The sequence below is a fragment of the Salvelinus alpinus genome, chromosome 20, assembly GCF_045679555.1.
Source record: "Salvelinus alpinus chromosome 20, SLU_Salpinus.1, whole genome shotgun sequence".
NCBI lineage: Eukaryota > Metazoa > Chordata > Actinopteri > Salmoniformes > Salmonidae > Salvelinus > Salvelinus alpinus.
In genome coordinates, this window is record NC_092105.1 from 20,028,335 (window position 1) to 20,055,016 (window position 26,682).

Genomic DNA, 26,682 nt, shown 5'->3' on the forward strand with positions numbered 1-26,682 from the left:
CCACCCCTCCATCCATGTACCACCCCTCCACCCATCTACCACCCCTCCATCCATCTACCACCCCTCCATCCATCTACCACCCCTCCATCGACCACCCCTCCATCCATCTACCACCCCTCCACCCATCTACCACCCCTCCATCCATCTACCACCCCTCTACCACCCCTCCATCCATCTAGCACCCCTCCATCCATCTACCACCCCTCCATCCATCCACCACCCCTCCATCCATCTACCACCCCTCCATCCATCCACCACCCCTCCATCCATCCACACCTCCATCCATCTACCACCCCTCCATCCATCTACCACCCTTCCACCCATCTACCACCCCTCCACCCATCTACCACCCCTCCATCCATCCACACCTCCATCCATCCACACCTCCATCCATCCATCCACATCTCCACCCATCTACCACCCCTCCATCCATCCACACCTCCATCCATCTACCACCCTTCCATCCATCCACACCTCCATCCATCTACCACCCCTCCATCCATCCACACCTCCATCCATCTACCACCCCTCCATCCATCCACACCTCCATCCACACCTCCATCCACACCTCCATCCATCCATCCACCCCTCCATCCATCCACACCTCCATCCATCCACCCCTCCATCCATCCACACCTCCATCCATCCACCCCTCCATCCATCCACACCTCCATCCATCCACCCCTCCATCCATCCACCCCTCCATCCACACCTCCCTCCCTCCCTTCTTTCCTCAGATGGCGTGTTCTCGCCACCCCTCTGGCGGCTGAACGAGGGCTTTGTCCTCTAAATAAAACATACATTGCCACTGGTGTGTCCAGGGCTGCAGCTAAGGCCAACGAGCAGATATGAGAGTGTGGGCTGATTGTGTGTGTGTGTGTGTGTGTGTGTGTGTGTGTGTGTGTGTGTGTGTGTGTGTGTGTGTGTGTGTGTGTGTGTGTGTGTGTGTGTGTGTGTGTGTGTGTGTGTGTGTGTGTGTGTGTGTGTGTGTGTGTGTGTGTGTGTGTGTGTGTGTGTGTGTGTGTGTGTGTGTGTGTGTGTATTACAAGGACAGAGGGCAGTGTGTGTGGGCTGTGACTGACAGACATCCATAGTAGGAAGAGAAATTCCATTCAACCAAATCTGAAGGGAGATGGAGTTCATTAACCCTTGTATTCATGGCGTTTTCAATACACCTAAAATGGCCTCAAAGTTATAATGTATGTCCTCATGTCTCAGCTTGTCTTAATGTCCTGTACTAGCTTTTGATCTATTGCCTTAGAAAGTATGATGGTGGAGCCTGATGCTGTAATAACAACAAACGCCCACATGGGGACGGGCAGTAGCTGACAGTAACACAGCATCAAGGTACAGTCAGTGGTCTGCTCTCAAAAAACATCTAGGTTACTTATTTACGGCTCAAAATGATTATCATATAGGCTAATAAAAAGCCATTACACTGATAAGAATGGGACCTCTTCTGAGATTGTTAGGCTAATGGATGTGTCAGCAATTATGAAAATAATGTAATGGCATAATTAGGCTGAAGAGTTTGTATATTTTGTGTCCCAATAAGTTTTTCAAGTCAAATCAGAAAACAAGACAACTTGCATTGGTTCGACACTGGCAGGATAATTTATATAGTGCATCATCTCTGAGCAAACATAATCTCTCTGAGCATAGAGTTTCACTCTGAATAAACATTATCTCTCTGAGCATAGAGTTTCTCTCTGAATAAACATAATCTCTCTGAGCATTTCTCTCTGAATAAACATTATCTCTCTGAGCATAGAGTTTCACTCTGAATAAACATTATCTCTCTGAGCATAGAGTTTCTCTCTGAATAAACATTATCTCTCCGAGCATAGAGTTTCACTCTGAATAAACATTATCTCTCTGAGCATAGAGTTTCTCTCTGAATAAACATAATCTCTCTGAGCATAGCGTTTCACTCTGAATAAACATTATCTCTCTGAGCATAGAGTTTCTCTCTGAATAAACATAATCTCTCTGAGCATTTCTCTCTGAATAAACATAATCTCTCTGAGCATAGAGTTTCACTCTGAATAAACATTATCTCTCTGAGCATAGAGTTTCTCTCTGAATAAACATTATCTCTCCGAGCATAGAGTTTATCTCTGAATAAACATAATCTCTCTGAGCATAGAGTTTCACTCTGAATAAACATTATCTCTCTGAGCATAGAGTTTCTCTCTGAATAAACATTATCTCTCCGAGCATAGAGTTTATCTCTGAATAAACATAATCTCTTTGAGCATAGAGTTTCTCTCTGAATAAACATTATCTCTCTGAGCCTAGAGTTTCTCTCTGAATAAACATTATCTCTCTGAGCATAGAGTTTCTCTCTGAATAAACATCATCTCTGATTGTAGAGTTTCTCTCTGAATAAACATAATCTCTCTGAATAAACAATATTTTTGAGCATAGAGTTTCTCTCTGAATAAACATCATCTCTCAGACCATAGAGTTTCACTCTGTGTTGGCGTGGTGTGCTGCTCCTAGCACTTCCTGTGCACTGTGTTTTTAAACCACAAGCACACAGCCTTGTGCAGGATAGGGTCTGTATCTGGGGCACAAAGAAAACCCCAGTACTTTACAGTAACCACTCACTCACTCAGGATTTTACCAGAACACATACAGAAGCAGTGTAGGGACAAAGACATTACCAGTAAGACAAGACCAAAGCTTCATTTTGCACTCTCAAAAACTAACCATTCGTGCTTCATATGGTAATCCTCTATGACTCAGTCACAATTTCCAACACAATGAGGGACATCACTAGTCTCTGGTGAATGTATTGTAATTGAGTTGAGCTGCATAGTGATCATGTAACCTTAACTTGCACAATTTTAAATTGTGAGGTTTCAAACTACTGTAACATGTTTCCAACCTGACAATAACTGAGACTAAATGTGTCACTGTATGTTCCACTTGATCACAATCATGCCACACCAACATAACATCACAGTTACGCAAAGTATTACCGTCATCTTCATATAGCCATAGAGAAACAGTGATCTTCATACAGCCATAGAGAAACAGTGATCTTCATACAGAAACAGTGATCTTCATACAGCCATAGAGAAACAGTGATCTTCATACAGCCATAGAGAAACAGTGATCTTCATATAGCCATAGAGAAACAGTGATCTTCATATAGCCATAGACAAACAGTGATCTTCATACAGCCATAGAGAAACAGTGATCTTCATACAGCCATAGAGAAACAGTGATCTTCATACAGCCATAGAGAAACAGTGATCTTCATACAGCCATAGAGAAACAGTGATCTTCATACAGCCATAGAGAAACAGTGATCTTCATATAGCCATAGAGAAACAGTGATCTTCATACAGCCATAGAGAAACAGTGATCTTCATACAGCCATAGAGAAACAGTGATCTTCATACAGCCAAAGAGAAACAGTGATCTTCATACAGCCAAAGAGAAACAGTGATCTTCATACAGCCATAGAGAAACAGTGATCTTCATACAGCCATAGAGAAACAGTGATCTTCATACAGCCATAGAGAAACAGTGATATTCATACAGCCATAGAGAAACAGTGATCTTTATACAGTCATAGAGAAACAGTGATCTTCATACAGCCAAAGAGAAACAGTGAACTTCATACAGCCAAAGAGAAACAGTGATCTTCATACAGCCATAGAGAAACAGTGATCTTCATACAGCCATAGAGAAACAGTGATCTTCATACAGCCATAGAGAAACAGTGATCTTCATATAGCCATAGAGAAACAGTGATCTTCATACAGCCATAGAGAAACAGTGATCTTCATACAGCCATAGAGAAACAGTGATTTTCATACAGCCATAGAGAAACAGTGATCTTCATACAGCCATAGAGAAACAGTGATCTTCATACAGCCATAGAGAAACAGTGATCTTCATACAGCCATAGAGAAACAGTGATCTTCATATAGCCATAGAGAAACAGTGATCTTCATACAGCCATAGAGAAACAGTGATCTTCATACAGCCATAGAGAAACAGTGATCTTCATACAGCCATAGAGAAACAGTGATCTTCATACAGCCAAAGAGAAACAGTGATCTTCATACAGCCATAGAGAAACAGTGATCTTCATACAGCCATAGAGAAACAGTGATCTTCATACAGCCATAGAGAAACAGTGATATTCATACAGCCATAGAGAAACAGTGATCTTTATACAGTCATAGAGAAACAGTGATCTTCATACAGCCAAAGAGAAACAGTGAACTTCATACAGCCAAAGAGAAACAGTGATCTTCATACAGCCATAGAGAAACAGTGATCTTCATACAGCCATAGAGAAACAGTGATCTTCATACAGCCATAGAGAAACAGTGATCTTCATATAGCCATAGAGAAACAGTGATCTTCATACAGCCATAGAGAAACAGTGATCTTCATATAGCCATAGAGAAACAGTGATCTTCATACAGCCATAGAGAAACAGTGATCTTCATATAGCCATAGAGAAACAGTGATCTTCATACAGCCATAGAGAAACAGTGATCTTCATACAGCCATAGAGAAACAGTGATCTTCATACAGCCATAGAGAAACAGTGATCTTCATACAGCCATAGAGAAACAGTGATCTTCATACAGCCATAGAGAAACAGTGATCTTCATACAGCCATAGAGAAACAGTGATTTTCATACAGCCATAGAGAAACAGTGATCTTCATACAGCCAAAGAGAAACAGTGATCTTCATACAGCCATAGAGAAACAGTGATCTTCATACAGCCATAGAGAAACATTCATCTTCATACAGCCATAGAGAAACAGTGATCTTCATACAGCCATAAGAAACATTCATCTTCATACAGCCATAGAGAAACAGTGATCTTCATACAGCCATAGAGAAACATTCATCTTCATATAGCCATAGAGAAACAGTCATTTTCATTCATGTTACATTTAAATGACATTTCCATAGTCTCTGAAGGGGGAGAACATATCTATTTGCAGTGACTCACTGTTTGGGTTACAGTATATAGTGGGCTCAACATTTTACATAAACCATGGAATGCCCCCCAACCTGTAGCCAGCACACGCATGCAAACATATTAACCTGTAGCCAGCACACGCGTGCTAACACATTAACCTGTAGCCAGCACACGCGTGCTAGCATATTAACCTGTAGCCAGCACACGCGTGCTAACATATTAACCAGTAGCCAGCACACGCGTGCTAACATATTAACCTGTAGCCAGCACACGCGTGCTAACATATTAACCTGTAGCCAGCACACGCGTGCTAACACATTAACCTGTAGCCAGCACACGCGTGCTAGCATATTAACCTGTAGCCAGCACACGCGTGCTAACATATTAACCAGTAGCCAGCACACGCGTGCTAACATATTAACCTGTAGCCAGCACACGCGTGGTAACATATTAACCTGTAGCCAGCACACGCGTGCTAACACATTAACCTGTAGCCAGCACACGCGTGCTAACATATTAACCTGTAGCCAGCACACGCGTGCTAACACGTTAACCTGTAGCCAGCACACGCGTGCTAGCATATTAACCTGTAGCCAGCACACGCGTGCTAACATATTAACCTGTAGCCAGCACACGCGTGCTAACACATTAACCTGTAGCCAGCACACGCGTGCTAGCATATTAACCTGTAGCCAGCACACGCGTGCTAACATATTAACCAGTAGCCAGCACACGCGTGCTAGCATATTAACCTGTAGCCAGCACACGCGTGCTAACATATTAACCAGTAGCCAGCACACGCGTGCTAACACATTAACCTGTAGCCAGCACACGCGCGCTAACATATTAACCTGTAGCCAGCACACGCGCGCTAACACATTAACCTGTAGCCAGCACACGCGCGCTAGCATATTAACCTGTAGCCAGCACACGCGTGCTAACATATTAACCAGTAGCCAGCACACGCGTGCTAGCATATTAACCTGTAGCCAGCACACGTGTGCTAGCATATTAACCTGTAGCCAGCACACGCGCGCTAACATATTAACCTGTAGCCAGCACACGCGTGCTAACATATTAACCTGTAGCCAGCACACGCGTGCTAACATATTAACCTGTAGCCAGCACACGCGTGCTAGCATATTAACCAGTAGCCAGCACACGCGTGCTAGCATATTAACCTGTAGCCAGCACACGTGTGCTAGCATATTAACCTGTAGCCAGCACACGCGCGCTAACATATTAACCTGTAGCCAGCACACGCGTGCTAACATATTAACCTGTAGCCAGCACACGCGTGCTAACATATTAACCTGTAGCCAGCACACGCGTGCTAACACATTAACCTGTAGCCAGCACACGCGTGCTAGCATATTAACCTGTAGCCAGCACACGCGTGCTAACACATGAACTTGTTCATGTACATATATATCACTTACTGAGTGAGTCACACTCACACACACACACACACACACACACACACACACACACACACACACACACACACACACACACACACACACACACACACACACACACACACACACCTAAACACACACAGAGTCATAAAATGTTAGGTATGAGTCATTTCCCACTTTTATATCCTCACTTATAATCACCAAAATAGCTAATGGATTCTATCATTAAAATATACTCTAAATAAAAACCAAAAGTATGTGGACACCTCCTCGTTGAACATCTCATCCCAAAATCATAATATTGAGTTGGTCAACCTTTTGCTGCTATAACAGCCTCCACTCTTCTGGGAAGGCTTTCCACTAGATGTTGGGACATTGCTGCTGCGACTTTGCTGACCCGGACCATTAAAAACAGCCCCAAAACCAGATTCGTCCATCGGACTGCCAGATGGTGATACGTGATTCATCACTCTAGAGAACACGTTTCCACTGCTCCAGAGTCCAATGGCGGCGAGCTTTACATCACTTCAGCCAACACTTGGCATTGCGCATGGTGATCTTAGGCTTGTGTACAGCTCATGAATCTCTCGACGAACAGCTGACATTGCTTTGAGAGGCAGTTTGGTACTCGGAAGTGAGTGTTGCAACCGAGGACAGACGATTTTTACAAGCTGCGCGCTTCAGCACTCGGCGGTCTTGTTCTGTGCAATTTTTTTGCTCCTAGACGTTTCACTTAACAATACCATCACTTAAAGTTGACCTGGGAAGCTCTAGCAGGGCAGAAATTTGACAAAGTAACTTGTTGGAAAGGTGCCATTCTATGACGATGCCATGTTGAAAGTCACTGAGCTCTTCAGTAAGGCCATTCTACTGCCAATTTGTGTCTATGGAGATTGAATGGCTGTGTGCTCAATTTTATACACCTGTCAGCAACGATTGTGGCTGAAATAGCCAAATCCACTCATTTGAATGGGTGTCCACATACCTTTGTATATATCATGTATTTCTTGATAGTAATTAACAAATGATGGTTTTCCATCATTATGTGTGAATATCTTGAAGTGAGAGTTACCGACACCTTTGCTCCTCTAGCTCTGCGGTGTGATGTGAAGGATGTTCACTCAGAAGCACATACTCTCTAGTTCTAACACCTCTCAGTCACACTCCACCTTTACATCTTCTTCTCTGAAACACTGCTGCACTGCGGTTAACACATTGCTCACCGTTGCAATTACACCAGGAAGTGTGTGTCATTGAGTGCGTGAAAATTATATAAAGTGCCCCAAAAAAATATAATATGAAAACAGATCCCTCGATGAGGCAAATTTTCATAAACAAAAATGTTCAGCTTTCCTCTTCCTCTGTGTGAAAACAACCATCAAAGAACACAACTGACAGCACTGTACTGTTATGGTCTGGCTGAGGTCTCTCTCAGAGCTTAGTAGACCCGTATGGCTGCGTACTCAGAGAACGCATCCTGCGGGGTTGGAATACGGGCTGATCTCAGGGACCCCCTGGTGGTCTCGTGGTTCAGGGAAGCATACACAAGGTGGCTTGACACTTGACCTCCTGCTCTGATGTTGGAGGATGGTAGAGCTCCATTTTTCCCGTTGATGCGTTTACAGTAGAGACCGTTGTCATAGAGATTGGCAGGCTGTACGGGGTTTGGGGTGGATGGTGATGATGGAAAGGTTCCCTCATGGTTGAAGGAGAGGTCTGGACATGGTGCTGTCAGTGTGGACATGTCCTGTGTCATAAACACAGGAAGAGACATTTAGACCAGGGATGGGCATCTGGCGGCCCCCTTTTGAAGACCCGTGGATCAATCCTTCCTCCCCAAAATATCATTCATATTATTGTTATTATTGTTTTTGGAGGAAGAAAATTCAGTCGGGGTCTCAACTTACTGTTGACAGTTAGAATAGTAGAATACACAAGATGTAGATTCAAAATGTGGTCGTGCATCAGCAGTTTTTCTCTTGTTATGTCAGTCACTGACAGTACCTCAATAAGCCCATGTCAGCTCAAATGTTTTAGATTGGTAAATTAGTCGAGCCAGCTATCTAAACTTCTATTAGTCATGATCGAATTACTGATATCATATTAAAACGGCAAAACAAAATGTGTAGAATTACAGGAATCTAGCTGTAAAACTGCTAAACTTTCTCTCTGCTCCATGGCAAAATTAGTTAAATTGCATCAAAAGTTGTTATAAAATTGCGAAATCTTCTCTCCGCACCATGGTAAAATGTGCAGAATTGCAGCAAACTTGCTTTAAAACTGCTCAATTTTCTCTAAGCCCCATGGCAAAATGTGTATAATTGCACTTAGGTCCCTCAAAAGGCTAGTGTGTGGATGTGTATGGATGTGGGTACGAAGACCTACAAAACACTGCGACTTACGGGTTCACACCCACTCCCATCAAAGTTGCCCATCTCTGACTTAGACAGAGGCATTTAGACATGGCAGCATAGCAATGCTACCCTTTATTACGTTTAGCCTTCACGTGCAAGTAGGTGTACTGAGGACCAGTATTGTCATGTTAACAGATGACATCTTGGTTAATTATGAGATGCTGTAAGAAATAACATTATTTTATTGCTTTACCTGCTTCTTTGTTCTATTTCCGGTTGACCTGCTTGGTCCTGAAAAAGATATCCATTGTAGAAATGTAACATTTTAATTTGTTCATTATTTCAACCTTGTAAAAAACATACATTTTCAGTATTAAATCAATAGCGTTACTCACCTTTATATGCATGTAGACAGAAGAAGGAAAATGCTGTCACAATGACCACCAGGACTACTATTCCCACACAGATGAAAACATAAGGCATAAAGCTTGGATCATTCCTATCAGGCTTTGCATTCTGTGAGTCATCTGTTAGAGTAGTAAGAGAGGTCTTAACGCCAGACACAGTTGTCACATAGGCCTACTAGTTCATGTAATGTGACTGAATGCCTGGTAAAATGTATTATACATTGTCTTACTTGTGTTGTGGTCTGCTGTGCTTGTAATCTCCAGGTTGCTATCTATAGAAAAAAGTTTGCATAAGGAGATTAGCCATCTGGCAATTCTGGCAAATGCCAAATGGGCTAGGCCATCGTTTTGTCGGTGGTCTGGTCGAAATCGACAAATGTATTTTTGGGGGGGGAACAAAAAACTAAAAAGGGGCACGGCCAGTGGCCGATGGGCCTGTATATTATTATGTTATCATAATAATATATTTGAGCATTTGCCTGATCAGTGGGCTGAGCTGAGGTCACACAAAAGTTCACATTCAAAGTCAAATGCACATCAGCAACGAGACCGGCTCAGACTGTCATCAGTCAGCCTAGATCATGGATCGCAAAAAATGGAAAAATGGTGCCGAAAAAGTTAGAGATCAAATAAAAGCTTGCGGCCAACACTGCTAAATGTGTGAAATTAACCAACTTATTTTCAAAAAGTAATGGTTCTGCTGGTCCGAATGCTGTGCCTGTGTCTGTGCTGATAAATGATGCTTGGCTTAGCACCAACAGATCAGCTGCTGCTGCAGAAGACGGTCAAGGTAGGGAGAAAACAGAGAAAGACACACACACTGACACAGATTTTGTCAACTGCTGTCAGTATATGATATGAAATAGTAGGCTAAATAACACCCAGGCCTAATTAGGGTATGGGGATTCAGGGTAACAGATATGACAGATTGTAACTTGCTATAGCCTAAAAAGTCATTAGATTGTCTTGTATGACATATAAGCCAATAGACATCTATAAGACATTACATACAGTGCTACTGCTTTTTATTAAAGTCATCATGTATTACAATTAAACACTGAATTAATGCATAATAATTGATAATCCTATGTTAAAGGTAAATTCAAGGACTGTCTGTGTATATATATATATATATATATATATACATGTATACATACACTACTGTTCAAAAGTTTTTTTGAAAGAAAAGCTAAAAAATGTGTCCATTAAAATAACATAAAATTGATCAAAAATACAGTGTAGACATTGTTAATGCTGTAAATAACTATTGTAGCTGGAAACGGCTGATTTTTTATGGAACATCTACATAGGCGCACAGAGGCCCATTATCAGCAACGATCACTCCTGTGTTCCAATGGCACGTTGTGTTAGCTAATCCAAGTTTATCATTTTAAAAGGCTAATTGATCATTAGAAAACCCTTTGCAATTATGTTAGCACAGCTGAAAACTGTTGTTCTGATTAAAGAAGCAATAAAATGTGCCTTCTTTAGACTAGTTGAGTATCTGGAGCATCAGCATTTGTGGGTTTGATTACAGGCTCAAAATGCCAAGAAACAAATAACTTTTGTCTAAAACTCGTCAGTCTATTCTTGTTCTGAGAAATGAAGGCTATTCCGAGCGAGAAATTGACAAGAAATTGAAGATCTCGTACATCGCTGTGTACTACTCCCTTCACAGAACAGCGCAAACAGGCTCTAACCAGAATAGAAAGAGGAGTGGGAGGCCCCGGTGCACAACTGTGAAAGAGGACAAGTACATTAGAGTGTCTAGTTTGAGAAATGGACGCCTCACAAGTCCCCAACTGGCAGCTCCATTAAATAGTACATGCAAAACACCAGTCTCAACGTCAACAGGCGACTCCGGGATGCCACGGCCAGTTGTAGCACAGCCCAGGAATGAACCCGGGTCTGTAATAATGCCTCTAGCACTGCGATGCAGTACATTAGAACGCTGCGCCACTTTGGAGGACACTGTATGTCTATATTAATTGTTTTATCAATGTTTATTAGCTTCTGAATCTCAAACTCTTCAACCAGCGAGTGGGTCGGGTAGGAGCGTTGGACCAGTAACCAAAAGGTTGCTAGTTCAAATCCCCAAGCCGACAAGGTAAACATCTGTCGTTCTGCCCCTGAGCAAGGCAGTTAAACCCCATCCTGAAAACCCCCATCCTGGAAATCGATTCGCATCAACATACTGTAAACTAGTCCCATCATTGTTCTATAACAAACACGGAAGAGTTTATATTGAATTCAAGATAAGAAAACAGAGAGAGAGGGAGGGAGAGAGAGAGAGAGACTGACAGTTCATTAATGTAGCCATTGACTATGTTATACAGCCAAAACATTAAGGAACTGGCAGTCTCTCTCTCTCTGTTTTCTTCTATTGAATTAAACAGTTAGCAGGGGGGAACACATGAATGGCACTAATTTGAAATATATAGTTAGGCTGTTATAAGGTATTATATAAACCAATGGTCATCTATAAGGCATTTATTCAGTGATTTTGTTATTTGTCTAATATATGTGTTATTTCATTCACGACTAGGATGCAGGACGGGTAACACTTTATTTTAAGGGACCGTAATAAACCATTTATAAGGCATTTCTAAATTGTGTCTTCCCCATGTATTAATCATTACTCCCACATTAATAATTGCAGTCTCTAATCTAAAGTGAGTGCTATTTATACTTTATAAATACTTTATAAATGTTTTGAGTGACCAATGCATTTTCTCATGAAAAAAAGATGGGCATGCCATGGCATTCCTGCAGTACCTGGTAAAAGAATCAGCACACAACACAGGATGTTTAATATATGTGTGAATAACTAGCTTACTAAAGTTTACAAATATGGGAGTAATGAGTCATAAATGGTGAGCAAACACTTTGTAAATGCCTTATATATGCCATAAAATGGTTTATTATGGACATTTAAATAAATTGTTACCCTAGGGGGCTGCTGGGCCCAGAACAGGCAGTGTGGTCCCCTGGTCTTCTGGTCCCAGTTATGCTAGGCTTAGCAGCACAGACAGCTACTGTAACAGACAGCTCAGCAGTCAAGTGCAGTAGAGGTAGGAATAGAGAGAGACACACACTGACACAGATGTACTGCCAGTTTTACCATTTTGGCTCTATATTATATATGTAAGGTAACTAACTATATGGGGGGTGGCTAGGCTTAGCAGAGACAGTTCAGAGGTGAGTGCAGTGGAGTTAGGAAGAAAACAGGGCAACACAGATGTACTGCCAGTTCCTTAATACATTGGCTTTATATGTAATAGTGCATGATGGTGCACAAGCGGTAATGTGTGGCTAAAATGCCAGGGCTTAATTTTTTTCCTAGGCCGCCCCCGGACGTTTGTCAGACAACAACGGCTTCCAGAACAACTTAGTATCTATCGATCCATTCTAAGACATTAGATTGAAAGATTAAATAAGCTTTGGTTGGTTACCTGAGACAGAGACTTTGATAGCATGGCTAACAGTTGTTGACCCATTTCCAGCAACTCCACATCTGTACAAACCATCGTCATTGATAGATATCTTTTTAAAATACAAAATACAAATATTTTTTGGCCTCCATCCAAATGTGACTTGCTCTGTCTCATGTATCTGTTCACAGTTTAATGGGTCCACAAATTTACACCAGGTGGCGTGTAGCTTTTCTCCACAGTGCCTCACAGGGCAGTTGATTGTTAGGGCTTTCTGAGGGACAGCATTCCAAATGGTGTTTCTTTTCACTCGCACCTCACATGTAGGGCCTTGGTCTGAAAAAAGATAGTGGAATCAGCTGAAATGAATGACTGATAGGTCATATGTGATCATACTGCTCATGCTGTAGATCACACTGGATCACATTGATCATAGAACATCAATTAAATGATGACCCCTCATACTTCATTCAAAAATCCGTTGAGAAGTTTTGATACTGTCCATCACCCCTCTTGAACAGTATTTTTTGTTGATCATAATGTAGCACAGAAATTATTTGTTTTGCATGGTATGACACCAATTGTCATCTTACCTTGAGCGTTGCCATGGACACAGAGCAGAAACAGGAGGCATAGGACCAGCAGGATGTGGTCAGAACGCGGACGGTCCATCAGAGCAAAGATGCAATGTCTTATGAGCAATCAAAACAGGTCATGTCCGTGTCACTCAGTTAGAGCAAACCCTCTGTGTATACGCATATGAAGTGACACTGATGATATGTACTGTCGATCTCTCTCTTTCTCTCACTCTCTCTCACTCTCTCTCCTTCTCTCTCTCCACCGTATCTTAGTGGTTTTCACTTCCTGCCCTACTACATCAGCATACCTGACATAGCCAACTTTTCTGTTGCTACTCATTTTGGGTTGTGTTTCGTATCATAGGACTACACCCATGTGTCTGTCTTTTTATTCCATGTCTCTTCAGGGGTACCGTTGGAGGACTTTGCATAAATGTTGCTCATTCAATTGATTTAGCAGCCCTTTCCTGCAGTCAAATGAACTAGTGGCCTCATAGGTGGAATGCTATTCATATTTTTCATAATTTCATAATTTTTTTGCTTAGAAAATCCAGTGAATCTATGTCAAACAGTTTTGTTATAATTCAGTCTTCTGTGATGTACAGTACCATTCAAGGGTTTTTCTTTATTTTTACTATTTTCCACATTGTAGAATAATAGTGAAGACATCGAAGTTCTGAAATAAAACATTTGGAATCATGTAGTAACCAAAAAAGTGTTAAACAAATCAAAACATATTTTAGATTTTATATTCTTCAAAGTAACCATCTGTTGAAAAACAAATTATAGTCCCACTAAGAGAAAACCAGATGGGATGGTGTATCGCTGCAGAGTGCTGTAGTAGCCATGCTGGTTAAGTGTGCCTTGAATTCTAAACAAATCACAGACAGTGTCACCAGCAAAGCACCCCCACACCATCACAACTCCTCCTCCATGATTCACAGTGGGAACCACTCATGTGGAGATCATCCGTTCACCTACTTCGCATCTCACAAAGACACAGCGGTTGGAACCATTTGGACTCATCAGACCAAAGGACTGATTTCCACCAGTCTAATGTCCATTGCTCGTGTTTCTTGGCCCAAGTAAGTCTCTTGTTCTTATTGGTGTCCTTTTGTAGTGGTATCTTTCCAGCAAATCGACTATGAAGGCCTGCTTCATGCAGTCTCCTCTGAACAGATGATGTTGAGATGTGTCTTTTACTTGAACGCTGTAAAGCATTTATTTGGGCTGAAATTTCTTAGGCTGGTAACTCTGAAGTTACCAGATCCTCTGCAGCAGAGATAACTCTGGGTCTTCCGTTCCTGTGGTGGTCCTCATGAGAGCTAGTTTCATCATAGAGCTTGATGGTTTTTGCGACTGCACTTGAAGAAACTTTAAAAGTTCTTGAAATTCTCAGAATTGACTGACCTTCATGTCTTAAAGTAATGATGGGCTGTCATTTCTCTTTGCTTATTTGAGCTGTTCTTGACATAATATGGACTTGGTATTTTACCAAATAGGGCTATCGTCTGTATACCACCCCTACCTTGTCACAACACAACTGATTGGCTCAAAAGCATTAAGAAGGAAAGAAATTCCACAAATGAACTTTTAACAAGGCACACCTGTTAATTGAAATGCATTCCAGCTGACTACCTCATGAAGCTGGTTGAGAGAATGCCAAGAGTGTGCAAAGCTTTCATCAAGGCGAAGGGTGGCTACTTTGAAGAATACCAAATATAAAATATATTTTGATTTGATTAACACTTTTTTGGTTACTTCATGATTCCATGTGTGTTATTTCATGGTTTTGATGTCTTCACTATTATTCTACATTGTAGAATATTGTGAAAATTAAGGAAAAAACCTGGAATGAGTAGGTGTGTCCAAACCTTTGACTGGTACTGTATATAAAGTGTAATATTGGGATGCAAACTCAAAATTGAATACAAATACCTAGGTGACTGGCTAGACTGTAAACTCTCCTTCCAGACTCATATTAAACATCTCCAATCCAAAATTAAATCTAGAATTGGCTTTCTATTCCGCAACAAAGCCTTCTTCACTCACGTCGCCAAACATACCCTAGTAAAACTGACTATCCTACCGATCCTCGACTTCGGCGATGTCATTTACAAAATAGCCTCCAATACTCTACTCAGCAAACTGGATGCAGTCTATCACAGTGCCATCTGTTTTGTCACCAAAGCCCCATATACCACCCACCACTGCGACCTGTATGCTCTAATCGGCTGGCCCTCGCTACATATTCGTCGCCAGACCCACTGGCTCCAGGTCATCTATAAGTCAATGCTAGGAAAAGCTCTGCCTTATCTCAGCTCACTGGTCACGATATCAACACTCACCCGTAGCACGTGCTCCAGTCTTCCCCAAAGCCAACACCCCCTTTGGCCGCCTTTCCTTCCAGTTCTCTGCTACCAATGACTGGAACGAATTGCAAAAATCGCTGAAGCTGGAAACTTACATTTCCCTCACTAACTTTAAACATCAGCTATCTGAGCAGCTAACTGATAACTGCAACTGTACATAGTCCATCTGTAAATAGCCCACCCAATCTATCTACCTCATCCCCAAATTGTTTTGATTTACTTTTCTGCTCTTTTGACACCAGTATTTCTACTTGCACATCACCTTCTGCTCCTCTATCACTCCAGTGTTAATTTGCTAAATTGTAATTACAGTGGGGCAAAAAAAGTATTTAGTCAGCCACCAATTGTGCAAGTTCTCCCACTTAAAAAGATGAGAGAGGCCTGCAATTTTCATCATAGGTACATGTGATTTTCTGGATTTTTTTTCTTCTCATTTTGTCTGTCATAGTTGAAGTGTACCTATGATGAAAATTACAGGCCTCTCTCATCTTTTTAAGTGGGAGAACTTGCACAATTGGTGGCTGACTAAATACTTTTTTGCCCCACTGTACTTCGCTACTGTAACGGCAGCCTTCCTCCTCTTCACGAGAAGAGAAGGTGTAGCAGGGATCGGACCAACACGCAGCGTAGCCAGTGCTCAACATGTTTAATACGAAACTGTGAACACTTACAAATAACAAAATAATAAATGTGGCAAACAGATACAGTCCTAGCTGGTGCAGCGAAAACACAGAGACAGGAAACAACCACCCACAAACCCCAACACAAAACAAGCCACCTATATATGATTCCCAATCAGAGACAACACAAAACACCTGCCTCTGATTGAGAACCATATTAGGCCAAACATAGAAACAGACAAACTAGACACACAACATAGAATGCCCACCCAGCTCACGTCCTGACCAACACTAAAACAAGCAAAACACACAAGAACTATGATCAGAACGTGACAGCTACTATGGCCTATATTGCCACACACTGTATATAGACTTTATAGACTTTATTTTTTCTATTGTGTTACTGACTGTATGCTTGTTTATTCCATGTGTAACTCTGTGTTGTTGTTTGTGTCGCACTGCTTTGCTTTATCTTGGCCAGGTCGCAGTTGTAAATGAGAACTTGTTCTCAACTAGACTACCTATTTAAATAAAGGTGAAAAAAAAAAGTTTAACTGTTACATTACATATATGAAATGGAACAGGTGTCCTCTTTTTCTCAGCCCATAACCATGTGTGTGGGATGTATACTGTTGTTTAAAAGTAGATTAGTTTAAAACTACCAAGAAACACTCTGACCCTGATTTAGCCCACTGCATTAAAAGGTTAAATTAGCTACCGGTACCCATCTTTTTACCCACCTGTGTCTAAAAATGGTGACAGGGTCACATTAAAAGCCGATTTATACAGGTCCGGAGGCTCCGTATGGAGGGTGTGACGCTATCGTGGAGCCTCCAGAGGTCTGTGGAGGCCAAATCAAGCTCTGTACAGCAATGCCGTGTGCCTCCCAAATTCTGCAGCTTTGTAGAGGGCTCCATATAACTCTGTATAGCTCCGCATTAACATGATTGGTTGGCGGTAGGTGGGGGTGGTACGTCCTGTATAAACACGAATACCCTTCGTTGACAACTTCCTTCACAACAACTCTGCTCTGCACCGTGAAGTGCAAGACGTATGAATGCCCTGACTTCTGCAGAGGCTGCATCGCAGTAAATGCTGTACGGCCAATGCAGATGCCAGATTGACCATGCTGCTAGCTTTAATTTAGCAACTACACCACCCCAGTGGTAAGAAACATCCACCTGATGACTAATGCTTTCCATTTTGTCACTATCAGAGCTCATCAGTGGCTACTGTTTTCCTCCAGACCCTTATAGTAAGTTACAAGAGCGGCATTTTTTTGGTAAATGAATTAGTGAAGCACTGTTCTGTTCTTGAGTAGTGTATTTATTTATTTAAGTAACTGAGATGTATTCAATAGCTACAGTTGAAATAAATGTCTTATTGAACTTTCTGCCTCAAGAGATATTATTTAAAAGACAGTCAAATAGTTGTTACACAGCTGATACAATTGAATGAAAATGATATCACATCATCATAGAGTATCACACATACTGCCTCGTTGTTCTACGTCAGCTTCCTGTACTCTCAGCTCACTCAGTTCCACTTCTGATTCCTGAGATGGTTTCTGCAAGCAAAATGAGGCAGTCACAAAGCCACAGACGTACTGCAGATGACACAACATACTGTAGGTGTGGATGTCTGGATGTGTGTGTATTACTGTAATTCACCTTGCATCCTCCTCCCACTACATACGCCATGGAGGAGGATGGGAATTGTGCAGATGCCTGCAATCTTCAGGATATGAGAGATGTCCATCCCCAAATTACCAGACTGCTTCTTCCCTGCACATAGGATTGAAATAATGTGATATGATATGTTATACGATATAACACAATATGATATTTAATGTTTCTAAATACAATTAACCCACCACAAAATGCCAGGTTTGTCTCAATGTGCTTCTCTGCCCTGGAGGGGTGTATGACAGCACAGATCAGGTGGTCTTCAGAGCCACTGCCAGGCAGGACCAACCGTCTCTCCACAGAGTAGGAGCCATCTTGGTTCTGTTTGGTCTCTATAGTGCTGGCTATGGTTGAAGTAGAGTTCCATCGGTTCCTCCAGGAGATGGAGGCAGCTGGTTTCCCCCCTTCAGCTAAACACACAGCCACCCTCCTACAGTCCTCCCACTCCAGACAGGAAGACACACTGGGAGGAGCTAAACACAGGGGCGAGGAAGGAATCAGGGCCACTGAATTTTACAATGGAACTGTGAAGGAATATGTCAGAAAAAGAACAGGCTCTTAGCACAAACAAAATAAAGCTAGAAAGGTCAGATGAAGATGTTGTTGACACCATGGGCAAAACATGTATATGTGCATCGTGGCTCCCTCCTTTGTAAACAATCTCCCACTGGGACTTTCCGTCATCCCTGATGGAAAATTCTGGAATAAACAGGCAGGGTTCTCCAGTGGATGCATTGAGCAGGAGTTTGCTGTCATTACAACACTCTCCCACGCAGGTTTAAACTCCAGATGATGACGATTCTCACTCCAAGTCTTATTGATGCACTTTAGGATGACATCACTGCCAAAATTAACTAATTCATTTCTGATATCTGAAAGGAAGATCATTTAAATTAATGTAAAAATCTAAATGAAGTGGCCTAAAACCAATCTAAGTACACTGTAATGTCTACAGTATGTACATTCCTATGCAACTACATTGTAAATGCATATGCTTTAGGCCAGAGGTCTAAAGTTGTAAAAATACTTTAAAGTACTACATAAGTCATTTTTGGGGGTATCTGTACTTTACAGTACTGTCTATGAAGGCAGCCCCCCGCACCTCTCTGATTCAGAGGGGTTGGGATAAATGCAGAAGACACATTTCAGTTGAAGGCATTCAGTTGTACAACTGACTACGTATCCCCCTTTCCCTCTATTTATATTTCTGACATTTTTACTTTTACTTCACTACATTCCTAAAGGAAGTAATGTACTTTTTACTCCATACATTTTCCCTGACACCCAAAAGTACTTGTTACATTATGAATGCTTAGCAGGACAGGAAAATTGTCTAATTCACACACTTATCAAGAGAACATCCCTGGTCATCCCTACTGCCTGATCTGGCGGACTCACTAAGCACACATGCTTCATTTGGAAATTGTAAATGATGTCTGAGTGCTGGAGTGTGCCCCTGGCTATCCTTACATTTAAAAACATGAAAATGGTGCTGTCTGGTTTGCTTAATATGGGGAATTTGAAATGATTTACACATTCACTTTTGATACTTAAGTATATTTAAAACAAAATACTTTTAGACTTTTACTCAAGTAGTATTTTACTGGATGACTTTAACTTTTACTTGAGGGTACTTTTTCACCACTGCTCTAGGCTAGGGCCTGTCATGTGAAGTGAGACCTCCAAATGAAATGAGATTACATACAGTACATCCACATAACAACAGAAGAAAACTCTGTAGCTATGACGACAACACACAGCATTATTACAGTCCACATCAAGATAATGGCTATATTTACATATCTCCTTCTTTCATTTGAATGTCTCAGTCTCAACTGTACGTGAGACCAAAGTCAGTGGAGTAATGACCGCAAACACAGCTGTGATGATGTTCATTGTTAACTCTCTGACTTCTCCGTTGTCCGTTCACTTGAGATGAAGCCAGGCTGAGACAGAGTGAGAAAGTTGCCATTTGTTTCATCTTCTACGCACACGTGCACATTTTGCATGTGGTAATTAAATAATTCCTTGAATTGCCAGAAGAGGGGACTATATAGCTGTGACAGTTAAAGTTAGCATTTTCCACAGTGCACACAAGTTACAAAAATACTTTCTGTAACATGCATGACAGTGTCTCAAACGATAACATTGTTGGTTCAGTTCAATAGCTTCATGCTCCAGTAGTACTGGACTGGCAACTGAGTGAAATACATTTCTGCAAAGCAACTATTTACAGAGATTGCATTGTATAACTTGTATACATTGTATTACTTTGGTCTGACTGATCATTTACTGTTTTGCCTAAGTCAGGAAGTGTTTATGTTCTTGTGTGTGTGCGTGCGTGCGTGCGTGTGTGAACATGCGCACAGAACCGTTGATATCCTTTGAACCACAACACATACAGTAACATCTGAATATATGACAGTTACTGTATAGTAGCTACATAACGTGAATCCTGTTAGCCACGGGACTATGACAATATTCTCCCTGTTGATTCTATTTCAGCTCCATTTGCAGGTAAGTGATGCTCTCTACTCTTAAATGGAACCTATTTTGGGTTTTGACAATTCATTTAAATATTTGCATGGACATCATGCAAAGCTTGACATAGATAGTCCTGCTTTCTCACATTGTGCTTCTAGTCACCAACACCCATTTGTGTGTTTGTGTGTGTCTGGGTGTGTGTGTGTGTGTGTGTGTGTGTGTGTGTGTGTGTGTGTGTGTGTGTGTGTGTGTGTGTGTGTGTGTGTGTGTGTGTGTGTGTGTGTGTGTGTGTGTGTGTGTGTGTGTGTGTGTGTGTGTGTGTGTGTGTGTGTGTGTGTGTGTGTGTGTGTGTGTGTGTGTGTGTTTGTGTGAGTCTGGGTGGGTGGGTGGGTGGGTGGGTGGGAGGGTGGTGTGTAAGTTAGTTCTATTAGTTGTGATAAAGAGCTGCTGGAAATATAGCACAGGAAATATGTATATTACACAAACAGACCATTGTATCTCTCTCGCTCTCTCTCTATATGTTCTTCCTCACTCTATCATGCTGTCAGAGCGGGGGCTGAGGCAATGCCACTTGAACGTTAAGTGCAACAGAGCAGAGTTGTCGTGCCAACCGGCGCCTGTGCACAGTGACCTCAACACCTGATATGTTCTGAACGTGCTCCATTCCGGCTCCTCGGATCAGCTAACTCACCATGGGAAACTACATGTGTGGAACACTGAGGTGAGTGCTCCCTGGGGAACACAGACACGTTTGGATTGTTTTTGCAGTGTGCTCTGCTTCTTTCACAACTGTTCCGCTGTAGTTGATCTCCTTTGTAAAGAGTCTGTAATCAAAGTGTGCATGACATTAATGTTGATCTCAGAGGCATTTGGCCTCAGAATACATATACAAGCATGTGTACAGAGATTCCTGTTGCAGCAATAGTGATAAGTAGACTAGGCCTGTCAAGCAGCATCTTAAAGGAAGTTCTTTAAAAATGTACTTTGCAGTGTGGTCAAGTCTTTATTAGAAGTATGTTTTCATTTGAAGTGCACATATTGTATCATCGCTCTCTCCTATTTCTGTTGGGTGAGCAATTCAATTTACACTTCTCTGTTGTAAGAGTGAGTAGTTATTTTAATTTACACTTCTCTGTTTTTAAGACTGAGTAGTTATTTCAATTTACACTTCTCTGTTTTAAGACTGAGTAGTTATTTAAATTAACACTTCTCTGTTTTAAGACTGAGTAGTGAATTCTAAAGTTTGTCCTCTGGTTTATTCAGGAAGAAGAAAAATGAAGATGGTAAAACATACTACTTTTGTAAAAGCATGTCACATTTTCTTGTTATACTTCAAAGTATGTGTTATAATTTAATGAAGAGATTGCTACATGTCCACTTCTTTGCAGAAGATAACGGGGATAATCATAGCAGCCCAGACAACAAGGTATGAAAAGTACAACCAATATTTGGCATGTCCATACACTATGATTATATGACACTGAGTTGAGTAAATGCAGGCAAATTGCATTCAAGCTGTGTGTGCGTCACAGGAGGTTGGTGGCACCTTAGTTGGGGAGAACGGGTTTGTGGTAATGGCTGAAGCGGAATCAGTGGAATTGTATCAAATACTTCAAACACATGGTTTCCATGTGTGTGATGCCATTCCATCTGCTCCCTTCCGGCCATTATTATGAGCCATTCTCCCCTCAGCAGCCTCCTGTGGACTGTGTGTGCATACATGTGTGTGTGTTTGTACATGCATGTGTGCGTGTGTATAATTCTGACTCTCTCTGGATCACAGTTAGACGTTTTTTGATGGCTCTTCAAATAATTAGCGAAAGTTGTCATAGGATTATCCATGATAGCTGTGGAATATCAGGTCAAGTTCACAGTGTTTCACTTGTTTTGCATGTCTTGTGAGAGCTGGGTTCTGTGGTATGAAAGGCTGTATTCACATGGTCTAAGAACTGTACACAGAATTAGATCATATTCAAATCAAAACCTCTGCCTGAAATACACAGCTGATGTGTGTGTGGTGTGTTCAACCATTCAAATGTTTCCTTTTTACTGTCGGTCAATACTCAAGTACAGAAGCATCCTGTCAGACCAAAATTCTCCAATTCACCTGTGATACATTCTCACCAGATCAGTGGTCATGGGAGAGGATTAATTGATAAAACAATATTATATTTAGTTCTGCAGTTTTTCCTGATCAGATCACATGGATAGGGATAATTCCTGGGCCTAATCATAAAGGAAAAAGGAAAGGTAGCTCATTCAAGACAATATACCCTTTGTTTCACTTCATGGTTTCCATATTGTCACAGGAAGAGGATGTGACATATGCCACCATCGACCATAACAACACCAAGACAACAGGATTCATCGTAGATTCCGGAGATAACGATTGTGACTACGCCATCGTTAACCTTCCAACTGGCCCAGCCCACCAGCCGTCAATCAAGGAAGACTGCGCAGACGACTATGTCCTTATGGGCTAACCTCATGGACAATATGTGTGTGTGTGAGATGACAGAGGTAATGTGAGTAGGGGGATAACGGAGATGCAAGGTGGACAAGGGCTGGGGCAAGCTAGAGAGCACCTTACTGAATCAAAGGAACAGATATGATGCCTGTGACAGTGCCTACAAACTGAACTTGATGCAGTGTGGGGTGCACCAATTACAGGGGCTTGCCAAAGTATTCACCCCCCCTTGGCATTTTTCCTATTTTGTTGCCTTACAACCTGGAATTAAAATGGATTTTTGGGGGTTTGTATCATTTGATTTAAACAACATGCCTACCACTTTGAAGATGCAAAATATTTTTTATTGTTAGACAAACAAGAAATAAGACAAATAACTGAAAACATGAGTGTGCATAACTATCCACCCCCAAAGTCTATGTTTTGTAGAGCCACCTTTTGCAGCAATTACATCTGCAAGTCTCTTGGGGTATGTCTCGGCAAATCTAGCCACTGGGATTTTTGCCCATTCTTCAAGGCAAAACTCTTCCAGCTCCTACAAGTTGGATGGATTCCGTTGGTATACAGCAATCTTTAAGTCATACCACAGATTCTCAATTGGATTGAGGTCTGGACTTTGACAAGGCCATTCCAAGACAGTTAAATGTTTCCCCTTAAACCACTTGAGTGTTGCTTTAGCAGTATGCTTAGGGTCATTGTCCTGCTGGAAGGTGAACCTCCGTCCCAGTCTCAAATCTTTGGAAGACTGAAACAGGTTTTCCTCAAGAATGTCCCTGTGTTTTTTATTTTATTTTTTATTTTTATTATTCTTTTAAGGGGTGGATCAGCTTAATATTGCGGAAAGAATGTTGCTTCCATCAATGTAATTGTCTGCATAATTTCCAATCCTCCATATTTTTGGGGTAAATATATATATCCATACACGCATGCATACATATACACATATATACATACACATACCTATATAGACATACAGTACATACTTTTTTAAAGAATATACCTTTATTAATATTCCCCGCAAACCCTACCACCGATCCCCCAATTGGAGTAAACGAATAAACACTTCTGCTTTTACCTTCAATTTATACATCTTATACACATTTTACAGACACAGTCTACTTTACAATAGTTCTCTCCTGTTTGTTCTTAGTCCTTCCTCTATTTCTAATTTCCATCCAGTTTGATTTCTATTTGTAACTGTGCTATTTCGCAAAAGTTCCGAACCTATATACATTTTACAGATCCGTATGTTTTACATTGTTTATCTTGTTATTAGTCCCACCCTTCAGCCCCATTCAACCCCTCCCATCTATCTCCCAACACCATCCATTTCAGATTTCTATTTGCCATATATTTTTCAACTGTGCTGTGATGCTTCACAAAATAATTGAACCTTCCTATTCTCATAGCTCCTACAGATTGTAAATTAAAAATACATTTTTTTGCTAAAATATTTACTATATTATTGATTGATTGACTATGGCTTTTCAAATCAACCAGTATTGCTATCTGTAGCGTTAGTTCTAGGCAAATGTTGCAATTCTTCAGTCTTTCCTGGACCTGTGACCAAAAACGAGCTACATATGGACAATACCAAAATAAATTATCTAATGACTCTGCCTCCTCACAGCAGAATCTGCAGAGCTGGGAAGATTGTATCACCCATATATATAACATTCTATTAGTTGCAAGAATTTTGTATAGTAATTTAAATTGAAAAATGTGAAGTTTTGAATCCGGCGTTGTTTTGCGTATCAATTCATTAACCATGTGCCATGGAATGGGTACATCGAAAATCTCTTCCCAACTATTTTGCAATTTATATGGCACAGCTGTCAGTTTTTTGGTCCTTAAATGAAATTGGTATATGTTTTTGTTTATCACACTTTTCTTTAACCATTTATGTTCTTTAATACAGGGCCGACATACAAGTTCCTTACTTTTTTCCCCTTCTACTTGCCTCTTCCATTTTTGTGGTAATGCTGCAATTAATTGGTTGTAATTTTGGGTAGCTGCATGTGTGACATAACTCCACCAGTCCTATTTATGATATAATTTACTAAAATTATAAATTTTTTAAACATTTCTTCGATAAATACAGTTTTTTTAATCAATTAGTATATTTGAATTTAACCATAATATTTGTTGTACTATTTGTTCCGTCCTTTCAGGTGGATTAAACTGAAATTGCAACCAACTTTCTAAGGCTTGTTTAAAAATAAAGATATTTTGGAGATTATTTCCTTTTCAAACAACCGAAAGTGAGCAGGTGTAATCTGAATAAAGGGAAAAAGGCCCTTCTTGAACATAGGATGAGCCATTCGTACCAATTTTCTAGAGAACCAGTTTGGATTTAGGTATAACTGTTGAATAACTTTTGTATGACTGATGCCTTTAGTGAGAGGTCTAATGCTTTAATATTTAATAATGGTAGCAAGATCCTATCTATTTTTGCTAACTTTCAATTTTTTTTATTGGAGTGAGATCATTTCTTTCTTTTGGGATTTGTATACCGAGTATGTCCACATCTCCGTCAGACAATTTAATTGGTAAACTACATGGTAATGTAAAATGTGCATTACGTAATATGGTACATTTATCATAATTTGGTTTTAATCCAGAGAGGATAGCAAAAGTATCTAGATCCTCTAAGAGGCCGTAGAGAGACTCTAATTGTGGTTTTAAAAGAAAACATGAATCATCAGCGTACAATGACACCTTAGTTTTTAAGCCACGGATTTCTAATCCCTTAATATTATTGTTTGATCTAATCTTAACAGCTAACATTTCGATGGCAATAATAAATAGATATGCCGATAGTGGACAACCTTGTTTTACTCCTCTAGATAGTTTAAAACTTTCTGAGATGTAGCCATTATTTACTATTTTACACCTAGGGTTACTATACATAACTTTAACCCATTTTATAAGAGATTCCCCAAAATTGAAATATTTTAAAACCGGCACTTTTACTGAAACGTTGATTAATGTGCACTGTCCCTGTAAAAATAAAAATAAACTCAACTTTATCAAAAGCCTTTTCAAAATCAGCTATGAAAACCAGGCCTGGTGTCCCCGATATTTCATAGTATTCTATTGTTTCCAGTACTTGTCTTATGTTATCTCCAATGTATCCAAGGCAGCATTTCTACATTGAAGATTGAAAAAGAATTTGGTGCATTTTTCCCCATATTCCATCCAGTTCGCTTTATTTTTTATAATATATTACACTGGATCTTTCTTGAATAAGTTCCTCCATTTCTTTTTGTTTTTCCTCTAACTTATTCTGTGCCTCTATGGTACGGTTTTTATCGCTATCTAACTGTACTGTTAGTCCTTCAATTTCCTTTGTTAATATGGACTCTTTTGATCTAAATTGCTGTTGTTTTACAGATGAGTACTGAATTGCATGGCCTCTAAAGGCACACTTAATAGTGTCCCATACAATACGGGGATCTGCTGTACCTATGTTATGTCTGAAAAAGTCAGTTATAATTTCTTATGTCCTAGTTCTAAACAATTTATCATCTAGTAGGCTTTGATTAAATTTCCAATATCCTCGCCCACGTGGAAATTCTGTAAGAGTAATATATATGCCAATTATGTGATGATCCAACCGCATTCTGTCCCCTATCAACACTTTTTAAACTTTTGGTGCCAGAGAGATGTCCCTGTATTTGGCTCCATCCATCATTCCTTCAATTCTGACCAGTTTCCCAGTCCCTGCCGACGAAAACATCCCTACAGCATGATGCTGCCACCACCATGTTTCACTGTGGGGACGTTGTTCTCAGGGTGATGAGGTTCTCAGGGTGATGAGGTGTTGGGTTTGTGCCAGGCGTAGCGTTTTACTTGATGGCCAAAAAGCTCAATTTTATTCTCATCTGTCCAGAGTCCCTTCCTCCAT

At 40.8% G+C, this 26,682-nt stretch overlaps 1 protein-coding gene across 1 annotated transcript; it reads right to left on the reverse strand.

The window, feature by feature from the left end:
* Nucleotides 1–6,255: 6,255 nt before the first annotated feature.
* Nucleotides 6,256–13,351, reverse strand: LOC139546436 (B- and T-lymphocyte attenuator-like). Its single transcript, XM_071354809.1, has 6 exons — nucleotides 13,163–13,351; nucleotides 12,591–12,905; nucleotides 9,369–9,410; nucleotides 9,127–9,258; nucleotides 8,985–9,022; nucleotides 6,256–8,124 (listed from the first exon to the last, which is right to left on the reverse strand). Exons 1-6 carry the CDS (start codon nucleotides 13,239–13,241, stop codon nucleotides 7,816–7,818), a joined length of 915 nt encoding a protein of 304 aa, XP_071210910.1. The 5' UTR covers nucleotides 13,242–13,351; the 3' UTR covers nucleotides 6,256–7,815.
* Nucleotides 13,352–26,682: the final 13,331 nt, after the last annotated feature.

Excerpts from the sequence above, each read along its gene's own strand:
- LOC139546436 (XM_071354809.1), bottom strand. The coding sequence starts at position 13,241 with ATGGACCGTCCGCGTTCTGACCACATCCTGCTGGTCCTATGCCTCCTG. Across the intron at positions 12,906-13,162 it reads TGTCCATGGCAACGCTCAAG|ACCAAGGCCCTACATGTGAG; the intron begins GTAAGATGACAA and ends ATCTTTTTTCAG. Across the intron at positions 9,259-9,368 it reads CACAGCAGACCACAACACAA|ATGACTCACAGAATGCAAAG; the intron begins GTAAGACAATGT and ends CTACTCTAACAG.